The 10,004-nt window shown below is 47.1% G+C and overlaps 1 protein-coding gene across 1 annotated transcript; it reads right to left on the bottom strand.

Annotated features, from left to right (window-relative positions):
* Positions 1-5,537: 5,537 nt before the first annotated feature.
* LOC123427517 (calcium-dependent protein kinase 12-like) lies at positions 5,538-8,682 on the bottom strand. The gene is made up of 8 exons (XM_045111587.1): positions 7,725-8,682; positions 7,130-7,273; positions 6,894-7,046; positions 6,689-6,801; positions 6,436-6,603; positions 6,229-6,356; positions 5,820-5,919; positions 5,538-5,725 (listed from the first exon to the last, which is right to left on the bottom strand). Exons 1-8 carry the CDS (start codon positions 8,491-8,493, stop codon positions 5,672-5,674), a joined length of 1,629 nt encoding a protein of 542 aa, XP_044967522.1. The 5' UTR covers positions 8,494-8,682; the 3' UTR covers positions 5,538-5,671.
* Positions 8,683-10,004: the final 1,322 nt, after the last annotated feature.

The following is a 10,004-nucleotide window of genomic DNA, read 5'->3' as shown; positions in this document are numbered from 1 at the left end:
GGGGAGTCCTCCCCCCTTGGACTCGGCCGACCCCCTTGGGGCTCCTTGAGCCCCAAGGCAAGGTCCCCTCCCTCCCACCTATATATACGGAGGTTTTAGGGCTGATTTGAGACGACTTTTCCACGGCAGCCCGACCACATACCTCCACGGTTTTTCCTCTAGATCGCGTTTCTGCGGAGCTCGGGCGGAGCCCTGCTGAGACAAGGTCATCACCAACCTCTGGAGCGCCGTCACGCTGCCGGAGAACTCTTCTACCTCTCCGTCTCTCTTGCTGGATCAAGAAGGCCGAGATCATTGTCGAGCTGTACGTGTGCTGAACGCGGAGGTGTCGTCCGTTCGGTACTAGATCGTGGGACTGATCGCGGGATTGTTCGCGGGGCGGATCGAGAGACGTGAGGACGTTCCACTACATCAACCGCGTTCACTAACGCTTCTGCTGTACGATCTACAAGGGTACGTAGATCACTCATCCCCTCTCGTAGATGGACATCACCGTGATAGGTCTTTGTGCGCGTAGGAAAATTTTTGTTTCCCATGCGACGTTCCCCAACACTTGTATCACAAGATCCCTTGTAGAGCTAACAACAGGTGTTGTATAGGTCATACAACATGCTCCCTCAGATTACTCCATCTTCACTGAAGAAATGGCGTATCTTTAAACTTTCTTCTTTATGGCACTTTAAGCACCATTATTGTATTCCTTAGTCTGCTTTCGGGACTATAAAAGATCCGAAAATGCAACTGTTTCTTTTCTTTAGGGGTATCATAATGACGGTATTCAAATGACTGTCGTACTCCCCTTGACAATCACATTCTTCATTAATGGATCACTTTAGATGCATAATGTGCATCACATCATCTAAAGTACAAAGGAGTAATGTGCATCACATCATCTAAAGTAAAGAGGAGTCATGAAATACACTACAATGTATTTCATGTCTCTATCTCCCCCTCGAAATGTGGCAAGAACTTTTCTGTCACAATTTTGAAACCCATTCATAGTTCTTGTGAAATGAGGAAACTTCGATTATCTAGCTCATTCATCTTATCACTTCATGTAAAATGAAGTTATAAGTTAACTAGCATGGGAGTACTTTTTCCTCATTTCATTTCAGAAACTCAACAGAGTTCTTTATAGTTGTCACTTTTGCAAGTCACACTTGCATATCATTCTTGTCTTTAGGTTCGTCTGTTACTTTTATCCTTTCTGGATTTATTGATTGCTTAATGACCGTTACACATAAGGTGTACGGTCGATATTAGGAAAGCTTAATAGCTACTACATACTTTTCTCCCATAATGGGACACATTAACCGCACATGAGTCATCATAACTTTCTCTTTTCATACAGGATAAGGCCTTTGCCAAAATTTCTCCTGCCATACACGAATTGTTGACATAATACAATGTCAACTTTACCCGGTTACACACGCATTTTTCCCACACTTTTCCCGCCATGCGCGTAATTCCCTGTAAGGGACATAAATGCCATAATTGGCTCTTTTGACTGCATCAAATTCAGAAATAAATCTGAATTATCTTTGACACACATGTTTGATCCAACGTTGGTCAAATTAAACATGCATGTTGCTTGTTTCATTTCAATCACGTTGACTGAAAAAAAGGAGACTTCATCATAGAGAGTACATGAAAGACATTCGTCAACCAAGACTCTCAATGATCTATCTCTTTTCTTTTCTTGAATTAATATCCAAGAGTTCTTTTCTTGTGAAGCCATTCTTTGGAGAGAATTTATTCCCTCAAGTTATGACCTTTCTTTTCCATCTTTCGGGTCACTAGTACCCAAAACATTCGCTTTCATGAGTGAAAGCTTGAATAACTTTTAGTCTGAGAAAACTTAGCCAATAAACAGTGGTAATGAGCATAAAAATAACCCTACGTTGGTCTGATTAAAATCATGCACATTACACCTTTGAAAACTTTCTGGAATATTCTAAATCACCATGATGGCAGAATTAGAATAAAACATCATCCTTCTACATTAATTCCATATCACCGTTGGGCAGAAATGGAAATAATGCACATAACTCATAAACATGTGATGATAGTAATCTTATTGAACAACTTTGCTAAGAAATAATCATCATCATTAACCATATTGCAGCAGAAATTTATTAGAGATTTAAGCTTTAAACATAAGATGACTCATACAATTATAGTATTGTTATCATCAACGTTGGTCAGAAAACAACAATACCATATTTAACTTTAAAACAAACATTTTTCTTTTGTCATAGCGGAAATTGTTTGAATCTTATTTCACCCACAAGGGAAAAACTTTTCTAATAACAGTTCTCAATTAAATTTTCGTGTTGGTTCCAATTTAATTGGAGGACTAAACCTTTTTACTTTGCAGCGGAAAAACATGAATATAAAAATTCATGTACCTTTACAGAAAAATATTCTGTTAAAAATTAAATTCATGAATTTTATAATCCCTTTTATAAAATCCATGAACTTTTTTTTTCTTGAAAATCTTTTTTTTTCAGAACCCTTTTATTTTTGTTTTCAGAAAAATCATGTTACTATTACAGAAAAATATTCTGTCATAATTAAAAATCCATGAACAATATAATCCCTTTTATAAAATCCATGAACTTTTCTTTTTCTGAAAATCTTCTTTTATTTTCAGAATCTTTTATTTTTTCTTTTCAGAAAAATCATCATTGCTTTTACAGAAATTTCGAACATTTTTCTTTGCTATTTTTTAAACATATTTTCGTAGGAAAAAATGCCTAGAAAAAACTATTTTAAATCTGCCATAAAAAGGACAGAAATAAAAGGTGCTTTAAAACATAAAATAGCCGCAGTAGTAGCCTTACTCGGCCTACGACCTGTGGCCTCCTTGGCTTGAAAAGGCCCCGGCCTGGGGCGGTCGGACTGAGAGGCCCGAGCCGCCGTGGCTCCCTTCGGCCTGGCGCGGTCTCCCTCCCGCTGGCCTGAGGACAGCCTCGGCCCGCCTATCTTTCTCTCGGCCTTGGGCCGACCGGCCTTGTTTTGGCCCAAGTGGCCTTGGGAGAATTAGGGTTTGATATGGGGCCGTGGGATCTAATCCGACGGTTGCCCGTCGTTCTCGCCTGAGCAAAACGAGCCCCAGCCTCTCTCTACTGTGAAACCCTACCTCATTTCCCCCTGCGTTGTTGCGCCTCTCAGCCTTGAGCAGCCCGAGGGCAAGGGCTTTCTTGCGAGCTCCTGGCCGTTTCGGCCGCTGGCAGGGCCACGCCACCGCGCCGCTCTTACCCTCGCCTCTCTTTATCTCGAGCGGCGGCTTCATGCCCCGTCGAGACTTCCTCTGTGGTGGCCTGGCCACTACGCCGGCCGCCGGCGACGGCCATGCAACCATGCGCCGCGCGAGACCCCTTCTTTCTTTAGCCATGGCTCCCGCGTGGAACCCCATCTTGGAGCCACGTTTTTTTTCTTCCCTTGCATGTCGACGGCGGGCCACCGGCGATGGGGCCGAACCCCCCTCCGCCGTGCGCGCCAGCCTTTTCATTCGCCCCCCTTTTGCCTTGCTCGCCCAGCCCCTTCTCCCCCATCTACTTCTCAGAGAGAGATAGAGCACCGGCAGAGCAACAAATTGCGGTGTCGTGGCCTCCCCTTTCACCGGTTGCGCGTTCCCTTGCGGTGAGCGCGCCGCCGTTGAGTGGGTTAGCCATGGTACCTCTTTTCCTTTTCCTTTCCGTGCATGGGTGTCCCGCAGCGGCATGATACGGTGGCTCCATCTCCTTTCCTTTGCCGGCGTGCGCGAGCACCTTCAAGGTGAGCGCGCCACCGTCAAGGGTGCGGTGGTGGTGCCCTTGGCCCCGATTGGGGTGTTAGCTTTTTCTTTGCTTTCCTTTCCCCGCTTTTTTTTGTTTACTTTTTCGGATTCAGTTGGACCTTTTCTTTGCCCCCGAAGGGGTAGATTCTTTGCCCCGATAAGGGGTGGTGTTCTTCTTCCGAACGGCTCGGCTTGCCGATGCCCGTCCGGATCGAGAGGAACGACGCGGCCTTGCGGCGGCGCAAATTTTCCCAGTGAGGGACCTTTTCTTTCTACCCTGTTCTAGGGTTCCAGGGGAGGGGAAACTTTTCTTGTTGTTGTTTCATACGAAAACACATCTAATGCCAACCTTGCTCATGATACCATTGATAGATCCCGTGGATCTTAGGCTAGATGTGTTCGGTATGAAATAGTAGATTATTACCTTGTGATGAACTCGATGAGCTCCCTCCAGAGACCGTCGTGAGGTGGTGACGACGGTGGGGAAGGAGAGAGAGATGCGGTAGCGGCGGTGATGGACTTCCCATCGCTTCAGTGCTACCCTCTGGATCGGATTAGGGTTGAGAGTGGAGAACCAGTGGCGACGGCGAACCTCGTGTCATGTGCCATGGTCCCCACCTCCTCTATATAGCACTACGTGACAAGGACCCACCAGCCTTGTTTGGGCTGGACGCCCCCGATCAGGGCATGGGTCAAGGTTCCAATGGGCCGTTGGGCCCATTAAACGAGAGATCAACCTAACAGTACCCTCACAAGTGCCACTTGTAGAATTAAGGTTTTCGACCCAACCCACGAGAATTAATGTTATCTTAATATGTGCTGTGAACATGCATGATTTTTTTTCAAATTTTTTCGCAATGTTTAAATTTAAATTTAGGCCGCAAGGCAAACGGTGACATACAAACGTGCATGTCACCTGATCTATGTCCCGATGAGAGGGGCGGCCGCCGGCGCAAGGCTTCCAGATCCAGACTAGGGAGCCATCACCGTTGAAGCCACGATGACACTATAATCTCTTGCCACCCCTCAGCTTGCTACCCACATAGCCAAGAAATGACATCATGACGTTTGCCATGCTGCTTGCTGCACATCCCATCGCACAACCTCACCATTCAGAGTTGTCGTCCCAGTTTCTAGGAGAACCACACCGCCGCCCCCACGAGGCCGCCAACAAGCGGACCCTTAAGATGGACAACACGAGGGCAAAACCGTTGTGCCATAACACCACCACGGGCACTCAAGCCGACATCGATGCCGACCCACACAAAGAAGACAACCTGTCATGGGAACCTGATCCCACATGGGTCCAACTCACAATTTTTTGCATCAATATACTTGTTGCTTCTCTGCATGTGTTATGTTTGAATGTCTTAGTGTCTACTCCCTCCGTTCCTAAATATAAGTCTTTCTAGAGATTCTACTAGAGGATTATATACAGATGTATATAGACATATTTTAGATTGTAGATTCATTCATTTTGCTTTGTATGTAGTCATCTAGAGAAATCTCTTAAAAGACTTATATTTAGGAACGGAGGGAGTAAAATCTAGTAGCTTCCTGACAAGATTGTAAAACTGGAAAATACAAATAAGTTTTTTCTCGTAAACTTACCCAGCTTTAACATGATATGAAGCCCCCAAATCACACTGAAGGATATTGTAGTGATTTCCATTTGCTTATATTTCTGTAACTTTGTTAAAGTGCAGGTCTTTGTCTTGTGCAAGTTAGTATTAACACGTACGTAGTAAAAGAATTGTTTTGGGCATATGGCGACATTGCTTTTCTATATACATACACACTGCAAGCAACTTGTTCCAGAGTTATACTTTACAATATATTAAAACATCTCTATACAACTCTGTTCATCAAGAGGCCCAAGTTTCCTCAGGTCTATTTTCCTTTCCTCATCATTTCCACAAACTCTTCATAGTCGATATTCCCATCCTGTGAATTTAATGATGACAGGGGTTAAATATGTTCAGATGGCACTAAAGTGGGAAAAATCATTTCAAAAGAAAGGTGGGGAAAAAAGGCTCACTTTGTCTTTGTCAACTTCGTCCAGTACTGCTTTAATATTTGCTTCATCACCCATCCCATACTCTGTCATGGCTTGTTCAAGTTCGTCTCTTGATATGTACCTACAGTTATTATTGTGCATATTGTCTGTGATTAGCACCTGCTGACTGACGTTGTTCCCAGTGGATGATGATAGTTAACCACCATCACACCCACACCCTCAATTTGTTAAGTCTAGTCCATACCAAGCAGAAAATAATGCAAGAACAACACAAATGAGTATTATTAAATTTTAAATTTTATACATTAAATAACATGATTGGATGTAAATTGGTTTCAGAAGTTTAGCGTTGGTTAATTGTATACTCCTTAATTTATGGTGATGCATGCAAGATAAACTATATTTATTGGTTTATAGAAATTAGAATTACCCGCTGCTATCTTTGTCGAAGTGTTGAAATGCACGGAGCAGATCCTCCTCCTTTTCCAGCTTATGTTTATTCATCATAGCAGTCAGGAATTCCGTGTAATCTATGCTGCCACTCTTGTCTACATCAACCTGAATCATAGCATGGTTAATGAAATCCTCATATGCTAACTTATGGTCATAGGTGAAGGAAAACAAAAAGTGATCTTACTGCTTCCATAAGCTTCTGAACCTCCGCCTCACTAATCTTTGATCCTAACTTGGTTAAACCAATCTTCAGTTCTTCAACTGTGATGGTCCCACTCTTGTCTGTGTCCATGTTATTGAACATCTGTTTCAGGCCCTTGATTTCCTCAGGTGACAGGTTCTCTGCAATTACCTTGAGATGAAATGAAAGAAGCAGTGTGTCAGCTTAACTATACCAAGACATATAGCAGTCATCTTATTTGTCAAGGACAATTCACCTTAAGCGCCAGTTGTTTAAGCTTGTTCATTGCCTTGAATTGCTTCATTCTTAATAGGACCGCGCTGTCGATAGGCCTGTCAGACGCACCACCTTCTTTGAGCCATGGATGTTCTGCAAACGGATAAGTAGATACAATTGTAACGACATTTAGTTCATACAAATGCAGAAGAACTCTTCATCATAACCCCAGGTGGTGTACTTACCCAGGGCCTGTACTGCCGTGATACGCCTTTTCGGATCTCTGTTTAACATTTGTCTGATAAGATCCTTTGCGCTTTCAGATATCGTCGGCCAGGGGCTGCTACTGAAATCAACTTGACCCACCAGTATTGCGTCGAATATGCCCTTCTCCGTTTCTATCAAGATTTGCAAATTGCAAGATTTAGCCCTGTGATGTGCACAATGCAGTATGTGAAGGTGCAGATGGATGAATACTTACCTGCCCAGAAAGGCGGTGAACCACATAAGAGAATGTACAAGATCACTCCAGCGCTCCAGACATCAATTTCTCTCCCGTAATTCCGATGCAATACTTCTGGCGCCACATAGTATGCACTTCCCACAATGTCCTTGTACACTTTTCCTGCATTTGTTGAAGGAAAAAAATGCTATATATTTTCATATCCTATATGCAATGCTGCGCTGAACTGTCTATCTGAATTATCCCCTCCTCTGTTGCAACAATGCCTTCTGCATAGATTTATGCTTCGATACTACTCTCTCTGTTCCTCTGGGGTGGTTTGTTTCACTGTATCGGGGGTGGTTTGTTTCACTGTATCCTCATTCTGACAGGTATTACCTCACATATTTCTGCTTACACTGTCTCTAATTCCTTTCATATCTGTCGGCTTAGCTTAGCGCGATAGGTTATCGTGATTGAGATAGAATGAGGGAGATTTTTACTTGTTGTTGGGAAGAACTAGACTAGTTCTCTCCAACAACAAGTATTGTGGTACAGAGGGAGTACTACTATACTGTAAATCATGTCATGTGTGGGAGTGGGATCATGGAGAAGTTTGTGGCATGGTGCTGACCTTCTTCGATGAAGACGGAGAGGCCGAAGTCGATGGCCTTGAGCGGGGCTTCGTCGGCGGGGCTGGCGAGCAAGAAGTTCTCGGGCTTGAGGTCCCGGTGCAAGACGCCCATGAAGTGGCAGACGTGGACGACGGTGAGGATGTCCCTGCATACAGCGGCGGCCTGGCGCTCGGAGTAGCTCCCCTTGGCGGTGATGCGGTCGAAGAGCTCCCCGCCGGAGCAGAACTCCATGACGAGGTGCACGTTCTCGGCGTCCTCGAAGGCGCCCCTGAACTCGGCGATGTTGGGCTGGCCGCTGAGGTGCTGCAGGATGGTCACCTCCCGGCGCATGTCCTCCACGTCGGCGCGCCGCACCAGCTTCCGCTTGGACACCGACTTGCAGGCGTACTTGAGCCCCGTGGCGCGCTCCGTGCACAGGTACGTCGTCCCGAACTGGCCGCTCCCGAGCTTCCGCTCCAGGTTGTAGAGCGCGCGCACGTCCGCCATCGGCCGCTGCAGCACCGGGCCGATCTCGCCGACCGGCACCTTCCGCGACAGCGACCCGGACAGGAAGCCCGGCAGGGGCGGCCGGCCGGACGGCCTGGGCAGCGGCGGCGGCTGCTGCTGCTTCGGGAGCGTCGGCCGCCCCGACGCCGTCGACGGCGGCCGCGGGGGCTTGCCGGTGCCGTGCCCGGCGGCCGGCTGCTGCGGGCCGAACGACGGCGGCGGCCGGTCGAACGTGCCCGACGTGATGGGTATCTCGTACGTCTTGGTGAAGCAGTTGCCCATCGCTGCAGCGTCCTTCCTCCTCCTCCTCTCTCGATCGGTCGCCTGTTCTTGGGAGGAGCCGAGAGCGAAAGGGATGGGGGTTTTGAAGCGGGGGTTTTCCCGGGGGGAGGGGAGGGGAGGAAGACGGCGCGCGGGAGCTGTGCTTGGCGTGGGGGACGCCGGCGACGATGCGATGATGCCTGTCCCGTTCCCGCGTTCGCTTTTGCTCTGGGGTTTGGGCTTTATGCGCTGTTTGGTTCTCGCGAGAGGGAAAGAAAGATTCAAAGGGAAAGGGGCCTTAACCAAAGCCTCGGGATCACGCGATCTTATGCGCGGCGCAGTGATTCTGTTCGGCGTCGGTGAAGCAGAAACAACGGCGCGCAGCCACTCTGTTAGTGATTTTGTTCGGCGTCGGTGAAGCAGAAAACAACGGCGCGCAGCCACACTGTTTCGGCTCGCTCTGATTTTCTATCCGACGAGAGCGCGTCGATTTTGGCCTTGGTCGGATGATCGAGCTTGTAGAGCCTTGGCTTTTGTGGAGAGACCGAACTTCACTTTTGAGAGGTTTTGGGTTGCTAACCAGTGGCCACGCATGGCACGTGGTAAATACTCCGAGTACAGCTTGGCATCTAAAAACATCTCTACCACATTCCTTAAATTTGTTTACATGCTGTGGCGAAACGAAACTGTTTTTTTTTAGGTTTTTACAACATGACATTTGTTCCGACAGAATAGGCCCCGCAAATATATTTTTTACGGGACCCGCAAAAATCTTTCATGTTAGATGAGGAGCCCACTTGTTAGTAGTTACATTTATAACCGGGTTCGTGAAAAGCAATCGTAAAACACCATCGAAACGAAATGTAAATTACAATTGGACGCAGATGCTTGCGCGCATGGAGGAGTTTGTCGGGGGACGAGCTCCTGCACGGCGGTGCGGCCAGGGAGGGCTCCCGCATGGTCGGGGTTGGGCGGTCTGGGACGGGCTCGGGCGCACCATGCCGCCACGCCATGCTCGGCCAGTCCATCATGGGCGACATGCTCGCCGTCGCGCTCGATGGCGCCGGTGACCATCTCGATTTCGACGGGGCGACCTCGGGATTGGGAATGGGATGCTCTACTTCTCCATGGCAACGCCTGGTCGGTCGAAGGAGGAGCAACAATGAGGCGGCGACGAGCCTAGTGGCGGTGAAGGCACGGGACGCAAGACGCCCATGAAGTGGCAGACGTGGACGACGGTGAGGATGTCCCTGCATAAGGGGAAACTTTACGCAAGTTGTAAATTTTCCTCTCACCAAGCCACGTAAGGGATAAAGGAAACTTTAAAAGGAGGGGGAAATCCTGAAAATATGATGGATGAGGGATGAGATATACAACTCCCATTTAAAAAGTTTATGGACTAGCCGCTCTACACGTGGTCAGAACGACTTTTCTATCTCGAGCCTGTAAAACAACGGTTATTTTAGGTGAAGAGGCAATATACATGATCTATTCGAGATGATCGAAGAGCATCTACAACCAGGTCCCGTGTC

Source organism: Hordeum vulgare, chromosome 2H (genome assembly GCF_904849725.1).
Source record: "Hordeum vulgare subsp. vulgare chromosome 2H, MorexV3_pseudomolecules_assembly, whole genome shotgun sequence".
Classification (NCBI taxonomy): Eukaryota; Viridiplantae; Streptophyta; class Magnoliopsida; order Poales; family Poaceae; genus Hordeum; species Hordeum vulgare.
This window is presented reverse-complemented; position numbering and strand designations above follow the sequence as displayed.